The sequence below is a fragment of the Schistocerca nitens genome, chromosome 2 (assembly GCF_023898315.1).
Source record: "Schistocerca nitens isolate TAMUIC-IGC-003100 chromosome 2, iqSchNite1.1, whole genome shotgun sequence".
Taxonomy (NCBI): Eukaryota; Metazoa; Arthropoda; class Insecta; order Orthoptera; family Acrididae; genus Schistocerca; species Schistocerca nitens.
The window spans coordinates 188,855,206-188,874,205 of record NC_064615.1 but is presented as its reverse complement, the minus strand read 5'-3'; the positions used below and the strand labels follow the sequence as shown (position 1 = coordinate 188,874,205).

Genomic DNA, 19,000 nt, shown 5'->3' with positions numbered 1-19,000 from the left:
GCCCCTACGGAAGCAATAGTATTTAACATTGATTCTCGATGTTCAGGTTATACAACATTTCCCTGATGCTCTCCTATGACTGAAACAAACCGGTCGCCATTCATACCACCCTTCTTTTTATACATTCAGCATCACCTGTTATTCTTATCTGGCATGGATCCCTCCACACTTTGTCAATATTCTAAGGCTGGATGCACATATGACTTGTAATCAATTTTCTTTGTAGAGTGATTCCCCTTTTTCAGTATCCACCAATGAACCTTCAGTATCCAGCAATGAACCAAAGTCTGCCACTTGCTTTGCCTAAGACTATGCATTTGTGATCATTCCATTTCATATCCCTCCAAATTGTCGTAGGCCTATGCACGTATTTGTTTGTGTTGAATAATTACAACTGTGAATAATTGATACTACAGTTATTAATTTTTTTTCATTGTCTTTCTTCCAAGGATTCCAATTTAAGTTCCCCTTTCATTTCTGCTACACCATTGTGCAGGCTATACTGACTTGTTAATGAGTTTATCAGTGAACCTCTGAAATAGTTTGATGTCTGTTGTCGTACCTATTTGGTAAGGGCTCCATGGTCACTAACTACAAACTCTTTGAGCATTTAATTGTTGAAATATGTTTGACAATGCAAATCCATAGCATTTTTTCCTCTTTGTGCCATTCACCCTTGAAACAAGCAAATCTCATAAAAAGTTCGCGTATTGAACCTCTCTTACAAACATTTTGTGTATGCTGAGTCAGCCCTGTACTTTATTATCCAGCATGATTTGTTATGAGTAGTAGCCCCACTGTTCATCTGATATCATTGTTTTTTTCTGGTCTAAAGAATGTAGGGTGGAAATTATTATCATTTAGTACAAGTTTTTCTCATTTTTAAAATATATCTGCTGCCTTTAGATAGTACTATTTCATGATATTTATTAAAACTGGACAGTAGACCACAAATGAATTTTTTTTATTAATTTAATCTAGTTTACCTGATCATAATTTTTTTCTTGTGCTTCTTTATCTGTCTGACAGTATGTTATATCACTGTCCCTTAAAAGTAAATGGTATAATTACTTCTACTTAGTTCAGTATTTGCTCTAATTCTTGTTATGCTGCATTTTCAAAAATTGTCTTTCTTCTTCTTAGTTATGATGTTTTTCCCACATTCCTGTATCAATACTCTTAAGGAGTTCTTCATACTAAATTAATGAATTTGTGAGTCTCGATCCGGCACACAGTTTTAATCTGCCAAGAAGTTCAAATACCCAGATTTTTCTGAATAAAATTCTTTTGAATATTAGTCCACATCATATGGCACAATGTATTTTATCATCAATATTTATAATTTTTTAGTTTCTCCCTAGATCATGCCATGTGGAAAATTTGGTGGATCCTTTGAAAACAGCTATTTTCTTCCCCTTCCTAGTCCAATTTCAGCTTTGCCCGGTCTATAATAATTTTGTCATTGGTGGGATATTAAATCTGAATTTCCTTTGCTTTCCCATTAACTTTTGAAAAGTATGGATTCTTGATCTGGTTGAGAGGATGGCACATAGAAACTGGATCTTTTTATACATAACAGTAATAGAGACATAAAAAATCATGTACTTACCATACGCCAAAAGGCAGTCTGACTGAAGGTATGAAACAACTTTCTCTTCTCTCTGATACCTGTGCATTTCACATATAATTTTTCTACATCCTAACTTACCATTTCTCCTCGCAACAAAATTATTTCAAAGCCTTGATAAGTAGAGTGTCAAGCCTATTTTTCTAGCTGTGTAATTTTTTGCCTGTAGGTTAAGTAGCTCCTCTGCTCCAGCTTCATATACTGTTAGCAGTTACTTTTAGAATGTATAATTTTTAGCATAACTGAAAGTAAAATATAAAAAAGATAAAAACACATCTAGCTTTCAGAAACTCAAGTTTTCTTCTTTGGGGATGGAAGAGAAATTGATTGGACAGATGGGAGAAGGTCAGGTCACTAAAAAACCAGACTAAGATCAACCAATCTAGAAAAAAATTGAGGAAAATATGAAAGAAAAATTGCCTGTAAGCCTACTGGTCAGCATATCTGTCTCTTTGTCCAATTAAATACCTTTTTATACAACTACTCTTAATATTATTTTCCTTGTATTTAGTTTAGAACTGTGACAGGAGCACATTCCAGGTCAGTATCTCTAGAGAGAGAGAGAGAGAGAGAGAGAGAGAGAGAGACTGACTGAGAACTTGCGTGAATGAGTGTGAGCTTTTTAATCACCATACTATCTTTCCATGTAGTAGCCCTCCACAATGTAAAATAAATTTCTTTTACAGTGCCCATTGCAGAACTGTTACATGGAGCAGCAATGGCAGTGCAGAAATCCATTGGGTCAAAAATAGTAGCACCTACAGATATGGGTAAGTTGAAATTAAATGTTAGATTATCTGTTCTAATAATCTCACTAACAGATATTACACATATTATTAAATATTTTATGTCTCCTTTATTTTACTTTTTCCTGCCCTACTTACCCAAAAATTTCATTTCCTGATATCGCTAAATTGATTGAGTTTTAGTAATGAAACTACACTCTGCAAGTTCTTTGAAATGAACAAGCTATTGGATGAAGCCATTTTCGTAAATGAGCTTCCTGTGATTTTGCTGAAAAAGTAATAATAAAGTTTTAGATTTATGTAAAAAAGAAAAATACTGTGTTATGAAATCTCATCTCATGACTCACTCACAATACACAACGGAAAAATACACAACAAACACTGCCTACAGAAAAGGAAGTTACTGGGGAAACACTGAGTGAGCCTAGAAACTCACGGTGCATCAGCGAAATAACGCAACATAAAACAAACAATAAAAACATTGTGGGAAACACAGAGAAATCTCCAGTAAACGAACATTCTTGCGATATCCAGACTGATTGGCAAGAAGTTCATCACAAAAAAGGAAATAAAGTACACTTTTATGACCCAAACAATCAACCCATGACTACTAATCAAATAAATCCATCTAAAGAGTGCAAACAGCCTTATAAAACCACACCTCAGAGCTCTAGACAAAATGAAAACCTCGAAATACCCATTCTTCAAGTATCTGTTACACAACCAGAAATTTCAGTGTTAGAAACAGGAAAACAAGCACAATAGGTGCAGGCGAAAAACAAGAAGAACTGCACAGGAGAAAAAAAGGCTTGGTTTCACCTGAGCAAAGTTAAAAACAGCGCAACTGAAAATGTAATCAGTTTCCTATTTAAAACCTTCCGAGAGTTCAATAATTTTGAAGTAGAAAATGTAGCTACAAAAGGTCTAAACAGCAGTTTCAAAATTAGTGTTGACTTCGAACTAAAGGAAAAAGTAATGAACAGTTCTATATGGCCTAAGAATGTGGTATTACAGCATTCTTTATTCAAGAGAACATTCAAAGCAGCAGTACAATAGAGCCTACTATTGCAACTGCAGGTCAACAAAACTGTAATGAAAATAATGTACCCATAATCTTAGCTACCCTCGGCGAAGATCAGTTTGGATTCCATAGAAATGTTGGAACACATGAGGCAATACTGACCCTACGGCTTATCTTAGAAAATAGATAAGGAAAGGCAAGCCTACATTTCTAGCATTTGTGGACTTAGAGAAAGCTTTTGACAATGTTGACTGGAATACTCTCTTTCAAATTCTAAAGGTGGCAGGGGTAAAATACAGGGAGCGAAAGGCTATTTACAATTTCTATAGAATCCAGATGGCAGTTATAAGAATCGGGGAGCATGAATGGGAAGCAGCAGTTGGGAAGGGAGTAAGACAGGGTTGTAGCCTGTCCCAGATGTTATTCAATCTGTATATTGAGCAAGCAGTAAAGGAAACAAAAGAAAAATTCGGAGTAGGTATTAAAGTCCATGGAGAAGAAATAAAAACGTTGAGGTTCGCCGATGACATTGTAATTCTGTCAGAGACAGCAAAGGTCTTGGAAGAGCAGTTGAACGGAATGGACAGTGTCTTGAAAGGAGGATATAAGATGAACATCAACAAAAGCAAAACGAGAATAATGGAATGTAGTCAAATTAAGTCGGGTGATGCTGAGGGAATTAGATTAGGAAATGAGACACTTAAAGTAGTAAAGGAGTTTTGCTATTTGGGGAGCAAAATAACTGATGATGGTTGAAGTAGAGAGGATATGAAATGTAGCCTTGTATGGAAGTGAAAAGTGGATGATAAATAGTTTAGACCAAAAGAGAATAGAAATGTGGTAATGTGGTGCTACAAAAGGATGCTGAAGATTAGATGGGTAGATCACATAGCTAATGAGGAGGTATTGAATAGAACTGGGGAGAACACAAATTTGTGGCACAACTTGACAAGAAGAAGGGATCGGTTGGTAGGACATGTTCTGAGGCATCAAGGGATCACCAATTTAGTATTGGAGGGCAGCGTGGAGGGTAAAAATAGTAGAAGAAACCACGGGATGAATACACTAAACAGATTCAGAAGGATGTAGGTTGCAGTAGTTACTCAGAGATGAAGCAGCTTGCACAGGATAGAGTAGCATGGAGAGCTGCATCAAACCAGTCTCAGGACTGAAGACAACAACAACAACAACAACAATTTTAGCTAGTGTAAATGTTCAATGTCTATGAACAAAATGTGACCTGTTATCTATATTTATAGAAGATGCAAAGCCAGATGTGATATGTGTAAGTGAGCACTGGCTTGATAAAGAAGAGGGTGAAAATTACAAATGCATAGAATACCTAGAGATGGTGAGCTCATGGTATAGAGAAACCACCACTCATGGAGGCGTGTCTGTGTATGCCAATAAACATCTCAACTTTAGGGATGTGGATCTGAGAAATTACTGCTCAGATTGGATTTTGAACTGGCTGGCTTAGAACTAGTAGATATAAATATGATTATTGTTTCAGTGTATCATTCACTAAATGGAAATTTCTAAAACTTTATCACTAACTTGGAAAGTTATTTATGTCACACAACACACCTTACACCAAAAATTGCACTGTATAGGGATCTTTATGTACACATAGGTGAAAATAGTACAAAAGAGAGAGCATTCTTGAATTTAGTAAATAGTTATGGTCCCTTTATAGCAAACAGACTTCCAACTAGAGGTGATGCTGCCTCAACACCATTATTACAAATTTAAATGCCTGAAGTTACAAAATAAATGTAGTTGATGCAATGAAACTACAAATGAAGACTCTGGATAACCAACAGACAAATACATGGTGATCAAATTATGTGTTTCACAGAAGAGTAGTGCCAAAAGAAAAACTAGACACTTTCAGTGCCTCACAGTCCAGCAAAAACTGGCAGCAATTAATTACAGAAGCAAAACCCAATGATGCCTTAAATGTTCTTTTCCAGACACTAAAAACCAAATTTGATGAGATGTTCCCACTGATACCAAAGAAAACCCACACAGGTAAAGCGCAAGGAAAACAGAAAATAGTAAATGCAAACACATGGTACACACCTGAGATAGCCAATCTAAAAAAAAAATTGTCTTAATGTGGAATGACTGTGCCAAAGCAGCCACAGCCCCAAATAGTAAACAATTGTTACACAGAAATTACTTAGAGGCCAAGAGATTTTACAGAAAAAAAGTAGAAGCTAAAAGGTGGGGGAATGATAGATTCATAAGAGAAGCCTATAATGTGTGCAAAGCAGCCTGGACCCTAGTAAATGAACATAGGAAGAAGCCTACTTCCTCTTCTAATGCCTGCAGTCCTGATGACTTCAATGACTACTTTATCAAAGTTATAGAAAACACTTTTGCAGAAATCCCAGACTCGGTTATATATCCTGCTGTTTTCTTACCAAATAAAAATCACAGTAAATTTGAAACATGGAAAAAAGTACATGCAAATGACATAGTGAAAATAGTAAAATCTTACAAAACTTTGGAGAATCAAGATATCTACGGGATGTCCTGTACTGTACTAAAGAAAATTATTGGAGAAATAGCACAGCCATTAGCAACAGCTATAAACAACTGCCTCTCTGCAGGAGTTTCCCCAGATTTCTTGAAACTTGCAAGGACGGTACCAGTTTACAAAAAAGGAAACCCAGATAATGTGTCAAGTTTTAGGCCAATATCAATCATTCCTATACCAGAAAAAGTGATTGAATCCATCATGAAAGATCAGATTCTAACTTATTTTGAAGAAAACAATCTCTTCAAAGATGCACAACAAGGGTTATGGAAGGGAAAGTCCTGTACCACTGCAGCATTAGACTTATTAAGAAAAGTAGTGCAGGCATTCGAGGAGAGAGTTTGTGGTACTCACACTGTGTGATCTAAGCAAAGCTTTTGACTGCATCCCTCACAAGATTTTACCCAAAAAGTTAAAATGCTATGGTGTGGGAGGTACAGCCCTAGCTACACTTCCTTCAGTCTTTCTTGGAAAACAGAAGGCAAATTGTTTCAATCCAAGGAGCAACATCTGAGGAACAGAAGGTAGAACACGGTGTGCCACAAAGTTTGGTCATAGCTCCACTCCTCTTCCTCATTTCTGTAAATGATCTAAGTGAAGTTGGTGAGACACTACAATTTGCAGACATCACCACTCTTATTGCCAAAGGGGAAAATTCTGCCCAAGCAGACATCAAGTCTGATGTACAGTTCATTATTATGGTATGCAGCCTTAGAAAAAATACATACTCTGACCTTATAGAATCTATGAAACTGTTAGTCTTCACAATAGACCACAAACTCTCATGGAATGGACACACTGTGCATGTATGCAAGAAACTCTCTCGTGTAATTTAACTCCTATAAAGATTAAAAAAAGTGATTACAGACCAGTTTCTGATAACTGTCTACTATGCTTTGTTCCATAGCCACATGTTGTATGGATTACAGCTATGGGGTCATTCGGCAGGCTGCAATGATGTGCTGCTACTGTAAAAGAAGGCAATATGAATTATTATATTGAGCAGCAGCCAGGAACACTGCAAACCTTTATTCAGAACATTGGGAATAATGACTGTTTATAGCCACTATGTATTATTATGCCTTATCCACATAAGGGAAAACCTAGACATCTACAGCAAGAGGCATAACATCCATAAACATGATACCCACAGCAAAGAAGACATAAATCTACCAACCTGCCAACTGTCCAAAACAAGAGAGTTTTCCAGTGATCACTGTGAGGATGTTCAACAAACTACCTGTTGAATAGCAGACCCTGCCGCTGGACAGCAAGAAACAAATTGCTGAAGGCCTAAAACAATGCCCACTATACTTTGTCCAAGAATTCTTTGACTGTGAAGAAAGTGAATGGACACGGTGAAAATGACACAGCCTAAATACATTACCTGTATAAAGTTCAGATGTTATTCTGTAATTCATTATATTGTAAATCACTTGATTGTAGCCAGCCATGGCTGGTGACAGACACAGACCTGGTAATAAATGGTAAACGGTAATCATATTTACTGAGAGGTTACACTAAGGACAATGTGAAGATATTTACAAAGCAGATACAACTAGCCAAAGTTAACATTAACAGAAAAGATTAACTCCAAGAAACTTAATCTGTAATCCTGCACTGCCCAATACTGTTTGTGGTACTTCAGCTAAAGTAGACTGATAAACTAACAGGAAAACCCCAACATTTCTTTTTTTTTTAAAAAAAAAAAAAAGAAAGGTGCTGCTTCCTGAGTTGTATACTTTTTTAGGTATAGTCTTTCTTAAATATATCCTGATAACACTTCAAAGTGCCTATATCCTGTAACAGAAAAGAGAGCTCTAGCTAAGTCAAAGACCAGGTCATAATCAATTTGAAACAGCATTATTTCAAAATTAAGCAGCTCAACAGCAAGAGACAATGTTTGGTGCTCCTACTTTTCAATAATAGATTTGAATTTAGCTTGTTATAAGTAGCTGTTTCCTGTCATTCTTAAAAATAATACGCACAACACCTCTATGTAAAAAACATGACAAATCAAGTTCACATAATCCCCATCTCATTTCCCTAATATGTATCCTCTCAAATGTGGTAGAGTACTGCAAGCAGTTAAAACACTGTTTCCTTCTCATTATCTGCATTTTAATCCAAAATAGCTCTAAATGCTATGCTTATGAGCCTCAGTAATATTTTTTACTCTGTCAACAATAGAATTCAATTCAAAAATTCTCTACTGTTATGTTTTCAATGCCCTTCTCCCCAACCCCTCCTAAATTTTGTACCAGTCCACTTACAGAGAAACAGTCAACATTTTTTTTCTGGATATTTCGTTTATTATTTCCTCTGTTGTTACGTCCCTATTGGGTTTGATTTTGATGGTTGCAACATCAGCAAAAAACATTATTTCTCCTTTGTCAGTGTAAGATGGATGGTTGTTTGAATGCAGCAAAAACTGGATCAATCTCAGTATTGAACACTGAGAAACATCAGTAGTACTTTGACCACACTCACCAGATAATTTATCATGAAAGTGCATAAGGTATCTGAAATGACCCTTTGCTTCGCATCTGTTAAATATGAAGCTGCAATGTTCCTACTCTCAAAACAGTATATAATTCAGTTTTTGTATTTTTCATTGTAATCTACATTGGCTATTACTACTTGAAAGTAATTAGATGATTTTTTTAAAAAACAGAAAACATTTTGTTGAAAAAATATACTTGTTCAGTTGGCAGTGTTGATCATTGTAGTTCAATTTAACATGTTATTTTCATTTGCTGCATACAGTACTTGGGTGGCTTTCTTGGAAACGTGTTGCATTCTTAGGACATAACAAATGGCTTTTCAACAATCAATATTCTTTCTTCAACATTCATCATTTATTTCTCGTTTCTTCAGTTTTCCATTACATAAGTGTAAACTGACAACTGTCATTTTTACAACTCACAATTGCACTCTCTTATTACTGCCATGTGGTTGTAGCTTCTGTCACTTATAAAACTTTCAACAATGCAAGCACTCTTAGGTATTATTAGACTTTATGTCATATGTAAATTTTAGTGGAAAAAGATTAGTGCAAATAATTTTACATTTGACATCAAGGTCAGTGGAGAGCAAATATAATTTTGCCCGACTGGCTAGCCATGCAATCTAATGTACTGCTTCCCCAAGTGGGAAGGCATGTCGGTCCCCAGCACGAATCTGCCCTCTGACTTAGTGTGCCGGCCAGCCTGTGGATGGTTTTTAAGGCAGTTTTCCATCTACCTCAATGAATGCAGGCTGCTTCCCCTTATTCCACCTCAGTTACACTGTGTTGGCAATTGCTGTGCAAACACCATTTCCACATACACGTACACCATAATTATTCTACCATGCAAACATTTGGGGTTACACTCGTCTGGTATGAGACATTCCTGGAGAGGTCCACTGGGGGCCAAACCACACAATAACCCTGGGTTCAGTGTGGGGCGGCAATGATGTTGGTGGGCTGCTGTGGCCTGTTGTGGGGTTGTGAACCACTGAGGACTACAGTGGGCAAAGCCTCTCCGTTGTTTCTAGGTCCCCAGTTTGATACGTACGTACGTACATACATACATACATACATACAAGATATGTTTTAAATAAATTGTTTCATGAAATAAGGGGCTTTGAGTGTTAAATATAACAAGATGGGAATTTTTAACAATTAATATTGCATTATACAATTTTTAATTGGAATTAAATAAATATTTCATTTGTCTACAATCATGTTAGTTCCAGGTATCAATTGTAATTGATCTATACAAAATACACTCTCTCATCTTACCATTTAAAACTAGTTAGTAGCACATGTTTATTTCTTGAACAATTATGCTTTAACAAAATTCTATTGAAGTGTTTTCATTATTATCTTAAATTTGATTAAACAATAATTATAAATAATAATAATTATATGTATCTTAGAGTATATCGTGTTTTTTATTAATCATATGTATCATATACAATAGATGATCCTCAGTTAGTTACACTACAAAGTGAACCACATATTCAAAGTACTTTGTAAGTCACGTACTTAAATTGCTGCTGAAGAATGTTGTCAGCTATAGAGACTGGTATAATAATTACAGTTGGTGTAATTTTAGTCATTCACGTATCACAGTACAAGGTAAGTAAAATGGTAGCTACATATTCAGTAGAGAGGGCCTTCTGGGTTCCAAATTTTGAATCCTGAGAAACTCATACTTACAAACATACTGCTATGCAAAACTTAAGGACAAAAGTAATTCTTGCATGATGCGCAACTGCCAAGTAACAGCCCAATGAAATTTGGACATTACATAAACTGAGTTGCTACAGTATAATTCATAGGTTACTGAAAGAAATATGCAATGTAATGAACAGAAATGACTGTGACACAAAGAAAATAATTGCACTGAAGTCATCACGATTCATGACGGTCCCCTGGACATTTCAAATGCTGGCGCATGGTTCTTTATGGGGTGTATATCACCACAGACCCCCCATGCTGGCCACAAGATTGATAAGGAGTTCTTGCAGTACGGCATTCCATTTCTCCACCAGCAAAGTTGACTACTGCTGGTTGGTCATTGGTATATGCGGATTTGGTGCATTGGGACTTAAGTCAGGAGAACAGGCAGAACAGTCCACTCACCAAATATCCTCTCATTCCCAAAGTTTCTGTACCTGCACTGTTTGATGTGGTCACTCACTGTCATCCATAAAAATGAAGTCATTTGAATGCACTCTTGAAAAGGCATACTGGGGAAGGAGTACTGTGTCACAATAACACTTACTGGTGAGTGTACTGTGTTCAAAGATTTGAAGGTCAATATGTCCATGTAACATTATACCTGCCCACACCACAATACCTAGGCCAGCAAAATGATCATGTCTGACAATGTAGCTGAGTGCATTACATGTTCTCATTTCTCTCTATGTGAGGGTATGTTGAGCATTCACAAACACAGATATTATAGAGCTTTATCTGATGATGAGACAAATGAAATATTGTGCATGAATGAATTAATCCTTTCCTCTATTAACTTTATTTCATTGGGTTCAATTTGATTTATTGTATTATAATTACTATTAATCCTGATAACTTAATGGCAGGCATCAATGTTCTCTCAAAACTGCTCTATATTCCTTCAGCATGTAGGCAATTGTTATTTTATGAGAACTTCACTGTGTTTGTATAAGTGCTTGTATTAAGATTTCAATGACAGATAAAATACAACTGTTTAATGTAACTGAGGATGTAGCACCTTTTTTCACAGAAATAGCTTTCCTCTTGGTATCTATATCTGGAGGAAGCCCAAAGAATTTATACATGTTTCATGATAGATAATTATTAATTCAGTTTTTAACAGCTCCTTTTCTTTGTTAGTGTATACTTTGATTCATTCCTCATCCGAAAATGTTCTCCTTCACAATGGAATCTAAGGAATACTATGAGTCGGTGAATGAACGAATGGGTAGCAGTTTAGAACAAATTATCATGGTTGATTCCATAGTCACATAACTGCATTTACTTTTGTTTATTTCAGGGAAGCTCAGTGCTCTATATAGTCTGTCAGAAGTTGTTGTGCCCCTTGCAATCATACCACTATACAATTTAGTGTATCAACACACCTTCAGCAGCTTTCCCTCAGCATTCTTCCTGACAAGTGCTGTTCTGACAGCTCCTGCTCTTCTGATGTTCATGTAAGTACACTTTGCATGCATTGCCAAGTAAACATATTAAATAAGAGTGTAACACTGAATTATTATTAACTTGATAAAAAGAAAAATCCATTCAGAAGACAGTTCAACTCAGTTCCCCTCTTTTAAATTAATAGAGGGAAACATTCCACGTGGGAAAAATATATCTAAAAACAAAGATGATGTGACTTACCAAACGAAAGCGCTGGCACGTCGATAGACACACAAACAAACACAAACATACACACAAAATTCAAGCTTTCACAACAAACTGTTGCCTCATCAGGAAAGAGGGAAGGAGAGGGAAAGACGAAAGGATGTGGGTTTTAAGGGAGAGGGTAAGGAGTCATACCGCTCCCGGGATTGGAATGACTCCTTACCCTCTCCCTTAAAACCCACATCATTTCGTCTTTCCCTCTCCTTCCCTCTTTCCTGATGAGGCAACAGTTTGTTGCGAAAGCTTGAATTTTGTGTGTATGTTTGTGTTTGTTTGTGTGTCTATCGACGTGCCAGCGCTTTCGTTTGGTAAGTCACATCATCTTTGTTTTTATATATATATATATATATATATATATATATATATATATATATATATATATATAAAGAAAGATGATGAGACTTACCAAACGAAAGCGCTGGCAGGTCGATAGACACACAAACAAACACAAATATACACACAAAATTCAAGCTTTCGCAACAAACTGTTGCCTCATCAGGAAAGAGGGAAGGAGAGGGAAAGACGAAAGGATGTGGGTTTTAAGGGAGAGGGTAAGGAGTCATTCCAATCCCGGGAGCGGAAAGACTTACCTTAGGGGGAAAAAAGGACAGGTATACACTCGCACACACACGCATATCCATCCACACATACAGACACAAGCAGACATATTTAAATATGTCTGCTTGTGTCTGTATGTGTGGATGGATATGCGTGTGTGTGCGAGTGTATACCTGTCCTTTTTTCCCCCAAAGGTAAGTCTTTCCGCTCCCGGGATTGGAATGACTCCTTACCCTCTCCCTTAAAACCCACATCCTTTCGTCTTTCCCTCTCCTTCCCTCTTTCCTGATGAGGCAACAGTTTGTTGCGAAAGCTTGAATTTTGTGTGTATATTTGTGTTTGTTTGTGTGTCTATCGACCTGCCAGCGCTTTTGTTTGGTAAGTCTCATCATCTTTCTTTTTAGATATATTTTTTCCACGTGGAATGTTTCCCTCTGTTATATATATATATATATATATATATATATATATATATATATATATATATATATATATATAAAACAAAGATGATGTGACTTACCGAACGAAAGCACTGGCAGGTCGATAGAAACACAAACAAACATACACACAAAATTCAAGCTTTCGCAACAAAGCTTGAATTTTGTGTGGGTCGTTTGTGTTTGTTTGTGTGTCTATCGACCTGCCAGCGCTTTCGTTCGGTAAGTCACATCATCTTTGTTTTTAGATATATTTTTCCCACGTGGAATGTTTCCCTCTATTATATATATATATAAAACAAAGATGATGTGACTTACCAAATGAAAGTGCTGGCAGGTCGACAGACACACAAACAAACACAAACATACACATAGAATTCAAGCTTTTGCAACAAACTGTTGCCTCATCAGGAAAGAGGGAAGGAGAGGGAAAGACGAAAGGATGTGGGTTTTAAGGGAGAGGGTAAGGAGTCATTCCAATCCCGGGAGCGGAAAGACTTACCTTAGGGGGAAAAAAGGACGGGTATACACTCGCACACATCCATCCACACATATACAGACACAAGCAGACATATTTAAAGACAAAGAGTTTGGGCAGAGATGTCAGTCGAGGCAGAAGTGCATAGGCAAAGATGTTGTTGAATGACAGGTGAGGTATGAGTGGCGGCAACTTGAAATTAGTGGAGATTGAGGCCTGGTGGATAACGGGAAGAGAGGATATATTGAAGAGCAAGTTCCCATCTCCGGAGTTCGGATAGGTTGGTGTTAGTGGGAAGTATCCAGATAACCCGGACGGTGTAACACTGTGCCAAGATGTGCTGGCCGTGCACCAAGGCATGTTTAGCCACAGGGTGATCCTCATTACCAACAAACACTGTCTGCCTGTGTCCATTCATGCGAATGGACAGTTTGTTGCTGGTCATTCCCACATAGAAATCGTCACAGTGTAGGCAGGTCAGTTGGTAGATCACGTGGGTGCTTTCACACGTGGCTCTGCCTTTGATCGTGTACACCTTCCGGGTTACAGGACTGGAGTAGGTGGTGGTGGGAGGGTGCATGGGACAGGTTTTACACCGGGGGCGGTTACAAGGGTAGGAGCCAGAGGGTAGGGAAGTTGTTTGGGGATTTCATAGGGATGAACTAAGAGGTTACGAAGGTTAGGTGGACGGCGGAAAGACACTCTTGGTGGAGTGGGGAGGATTTCATGAAGGATGGATCTCATTTCAGGGCAGGATTTGAGGAAGTCGTATCCCTGCTGGAGAGCCACATTCAGAATCTGATCCAGTCCCGGAAAGTATCCTGTCACAAGTGGGGCACTTTTGTGGTTCTTCTGTTGGAGGTTCTGGGTTTGAGAGGATGAGGAAGTGGCTCTGGTTATTTGCTTCTGTACCAGGTCGGGAGGGTAGTTGCGGGATGCAAAAGCTGTTGTCAGGTTGTTGGTGTAATGCTTCAGGGATTCCGGACTGGAGCAGATTCGTTTGCCACGAAGACCTAGGCTGTAGGGAAGGGACCGTTTGATGTGGAATGGGTGGCAGCTGTCGTAATGGAGGTACTGTTGCTTGTTGGTGGGTTTGATGTGGACAGACGTGTGAAGCTGGCCATTGGACAGGTGGAGGTCAACATCAAGGAAAGTGGCATGGGATTTGGAGTAGGACCAGGTGAATCTGATGGAACCAAAGGAGTTGAGGTTGGAGAGGAAATTCTGGAGTTCTTCTTCATTGTGAGTCCAGATCATGAAGATGTCATCAATAAATCTGTACCAAACTTTGGGTTGGCAGGCCTGGGTAACCAAGAAGGCTTCCTCTAAGTGACCCATGAATAGGTTGGCGTACGAAGGGGCCATCCTGGTACCCGTGGCTGTTCCCTTCAATTGTTGGTATGTCTGGTCTTCAAAAGTGAAGAAGTTGTGGGTCAGGATGAAGCTGGCTAAGGTAATGAGGAAAGTTTGTACAGACTTATCGATGACATCTTCATGATCTGGACTCACAGTGAAGGAAGTGAGGAAAGTTTGGTACAGACTTATTGATGACATCTTCATGATCTGGACTCACAGTGAAGAAGAACTCCAGAATTTCCTCTCCAACCTCAACTCCTTTGGTTCCATCAGATTCACCTGGTCCTACTCCAAATCCCATGCCACTTTCCTTGACGTTGACCCCCATCTGTCCAATGGCCAGCTTCACACGTCTGCCAACATCAAACCCACTAACAAGCAACAGTACCTCCATTATGACAGCTGACACCCATTCCACATCAAACGGTCCCTTCCCTACAGCCTAGGTCTTCGTGGCAAACGAATCTGCTCCAGTCCGGAATCCCTGAACCATTACACCAACAACCTGAAAACAGCTTTCGCATCCCGCAACTACCCTCCTGGCCTGGTACAGAAGCAAATTACCAGAGCCACTTCCTCATCCTCTCAAACCCAGAACCTCCCACAGAAGAACCACAAAAGTGCCCCACTTGTGACAATCCTCCCCACTCCACCAAGAGTGTCTTTCCGCCATCCACCTAACCTTCGTAACCTCTTGGTTCATCCCTATGAAATCCCCAAACCACCTTCCCTACCCTCTGGCTCCTACCCTTGTAACCGCCCCCAGTGTAAAACCTGTCCCATGCACCCTCCCACCACCACCTACTCCAGTCCTGTAACCCGGAAGGTGTACACGATCAAAGGCAGAGCCACGTGTGAAAGCACCCACGTGATCTACCAACTGACCTGCCTACACTGTGAAGCTTTCTATGTGGGAATGACCAGCAACAAACTGTCCATTCGCATGAATGGACACAGGCAGACAGTGTTTGTTGGTAATGAGGATCACCCTGTGGCTAAACATGCCTTGGTGCACGGCCAGCACATCTTGGCACAGTGTTACACCATCCGGGTCATCTGGATACTTCCCACTAACACCAACCTATCCGAACTCCGGAGATGGGAACTTGCTCTTCAATATATCCTCTCTTCCCGTTACCCACCAGGCCTCAATCTCTGCTAATTTAAAGTTGCCGCCACTCATACCTCACCTGTCATTCAACAACATCTTTGCCTCTGCACTTCCGCCTCGACTGACATCTCTGCCCAAACTCTTTGTCTTTAAATATGTCTGCTTGTGTCTGTATATGTGTGGATGGATATGTGTGTGTGTGCGAGTGTATACCCGTCCTTTTTTCCCCCTAAGGTAAGTCTTTCCGCTCCCGGGATTGGAATGACTCCTTACCCTCTCCCTTAAAACCCACATCCTTTCGTCTTTCCCTCTCCTTCCCTCTTTCCTGACAAAGCAACCGTCGGTTGCGAAAGCTAGAATTTTGTGTGTATGTTTGTGTTTGTTTGTGTGTCTATCGACCTGCCAGCACTTTCGTTTGGTAAGTCACATCATCTTTGTTTTTAGATATAAAATAATGTAAACTTTTGTATTTCTACTAAAAGACGTTCTTATTGTAAAATTTGACATGTCTTCTATACATCAGTCAAATGATTTGAAAGTTGTACCTAATCAGATGAATAAATCACATTTCACATTATGACAATGAATGAATGAATGGAGTAATCTGTATAGTAAAGAAGAGTTAAGACAACACACAGAATAATAGAAAACTTCCTATAATTTATTTGTTACAGCTGGATGTATGTGGAATACAGAAAAAATTATGCAAAAGAGACCCAGAAGGACAATAGTGGAGAGCAACCTATTGCTGCAGTAAACAAGAGCTTTGAACTGAATGAATTTGCATCTCCAGTGAATGGTGCTCATCCTGGAAACTGTGAGTGTAAACCCAGAGACATTGATGTTGAAAGAGGCTGCAGTAAGGACAGTGAAGTGCCACTAGATACTACCCACTCTCAAGGTGAAATTAAGGAAGAAGATTCTCAACAGACTAAGACACAAGATACAACAAACTATCATAAACAACCTACTCATAGCAATCAAATGAACTGATGTTGGACCATAGATAACTGTTTTTGAAATGGGGTAATCCAGAAAGTAATGGCTGTTTGGCTTTATAATTCAAGAAATGTATTTTACTATCAAAAAGCTTGTCACTTACAAAATTTAATCTTATTTCAGTTCTCTACAAAATAAGCTCCAATATTTAAATATTTTTCATATCTATCTCAGAGCTTTAGGTTTCTTGTGTTGTAGTCAGTTACCACCATTCCTTTAAGCTAGTTGTTGACTGCATTTGTCACCTCAGCAATACTTGCTAAACATTTTGTGCTGACAACCTTGTTGTTGAGCACCTCCAACCTACATTTCCCATCCAAGAACTCTTTGGGCTCCATAGAAAGAAGTCTTGCATGATTTTTATTCTTCACTGAGTTCACAAAATTGTCTGGGATGATTGACAGGCACATAAATCAGAATGTGTCATGCACATTGGTTCATTCATTGTCATAATTTCACACTACTTTCTCACACTTGGTTCATTCATTACTGCCATCATACAGTTCCTTCAATTGACCATGAAATTATATATATTTGAATTTCTGAGTATTCAGAAACTGTGTAACACACTTGACTTCACACTCAGCAGGACTTTGTGTCACTCAGTTTACTTTTAAACAGACACAGAATGCACAATAACTTATTTTGACTGGCACTTTTTTAACATAAAGACAGGATGATAAGGAAAACATTCAACATTGGATAGAAGCCCGATATCACTCTCTGCAGTGGGAATGTAGCATAGATCATTACTTCCGGGATTACCTTCCTACATTATACATTTCCTGAGATATGTACAAACACCAGCTCTTGATTGAAAATACCCAGGACAGCCTGATTTTGTGCTCAGAGTAGTATAGATGGCAATATGATAAACATTATAAGTTGACAGCTTGCCAATGTAAGTATTCAGTGCTGTAGGGTTGAGTCAGTCTAGAGCTTGTTTGCATTTACATGCATTTTTCCATCCATGTTAGTACAAAGTTTCAGATTTAATATTCAAAGACTGATTTTTTAATATATATATTTTTAATAATGCTCTGTTATAATAAAACAATGTAATGTAAAGCTGTGTAATTTTGCTTTTCTATTGTATCTTTCTTGACAGTGAAACATGGATTTGAATGGAAAAAGTGACTGGTCTTCTGCCATAGAGATCAAAAATTCTCTTAAGAACTCATACTTCTAAGTTCTCATTGTTTACTTTTTGATTTCTGTATCTTACTTTGCATGAATGCAAGTTTTGTTTTGCTTCAGGCATAATTCCACAATGAGTCGATAAGACATTATGAAAGTTGTACTTGAAATATCATTATTTTACACTATGGGAAACACTTCATTTACCTTTAAGTGATTAGTTTCACAGTATGAAAGAAGATAGGATAACAAATTTATAAGTGCAACCTTTGATGGCCAGAGTCCATTTCAATAAAATGACCCCATCACAATGTGATACTGTTTTGGCTAGTGCTACATGCAGCCTTCATCATGGAGTTATCCTGATGAAGACTGCTTGCAGTAGTAGCTGACATACTGGCAGCCTTATCACATCCTCACCATGCTTTCACATACCCAGACGCAAGAGCATATCCAAGATTTGAAGTGAGGGGAGAGGGGTTGGGGGGTGAGGACAAAACATAATAATTTTGTTGTAGATTAGTTTTTATATATCACAACAAGTAACTCTGGCTTCACTTTCTTCAAATGGATACTGATTTTACGTGTGTGTGTGTGTGTGTGTGTGTGTGTGTGTGTGTTTTGTAAGTGTAGGATACAAGTTTGGATTCTGAAGAATATGTCTTGGGACTTCTCCTGCACCTCACTGGGTAGACTCTTTCCCAGAAGAATTGTACTGAAATAATAAATTTTGTTTCTTTTATTCTGTTTCAGTTACTGCAATGTAATAATTATTTTATTAAAAGTCTCAAATTGTGCACTTCCTGTAAGAGCAATGCCTATTTTATCTACTCTTCATTGTTGAATAAAATGCTCCACTCTGTTCCTTGATGGAAATTTTTGCTGATAATAGAAATTAGTTACAAATGCTTTTGGACTGAAGGAGACCACTCACCAAAAAGTAGAAGTGTTGAATCATCAATGGGCAGATACAGAAATAAAAATAAAAAACAACTTGCTGACTTTCGGAGTAAGACACACAAACTTACACACTTGTATACACCCAACTATGCACTTACTTGGTGCCAGCTGGACAAACAGGGCCACTGCTGC

General features: G+C 38.2%; 1 protein-coding gene across 1 annotated transcript in view; it reads left to right on the top strand.

Moving 5' to 3' along the window:
* Positions 1-17,903, top strand: part of LOC126234909 (solute carrier family 46 member 3-like) — a 239,534-nt gene extending 221,631 nt beyond the window's left edge. The window contains exons 8-10 of the mRNA XM_049943649.1: positions 2,314-2,397; positions 11,462-11,618; positions 16,447-17,903. Of these exons, the coding sequence (XP_049799606.1) occupies positions 2,314-2,397; positions 11,462-11,618; positions 16,447-16,765 (560 nt within the window). The 3' untranslated portion in view covers positions 16,766-17,903. The remainder of the gene's footprint in view (positions 1-2,313; positions 2,398-11,461; positions 11,619-16,446) is intronic.
* The last annotated feature ends 1,097 nt before the right edge of the window (positions 17,904-19,000 follow it).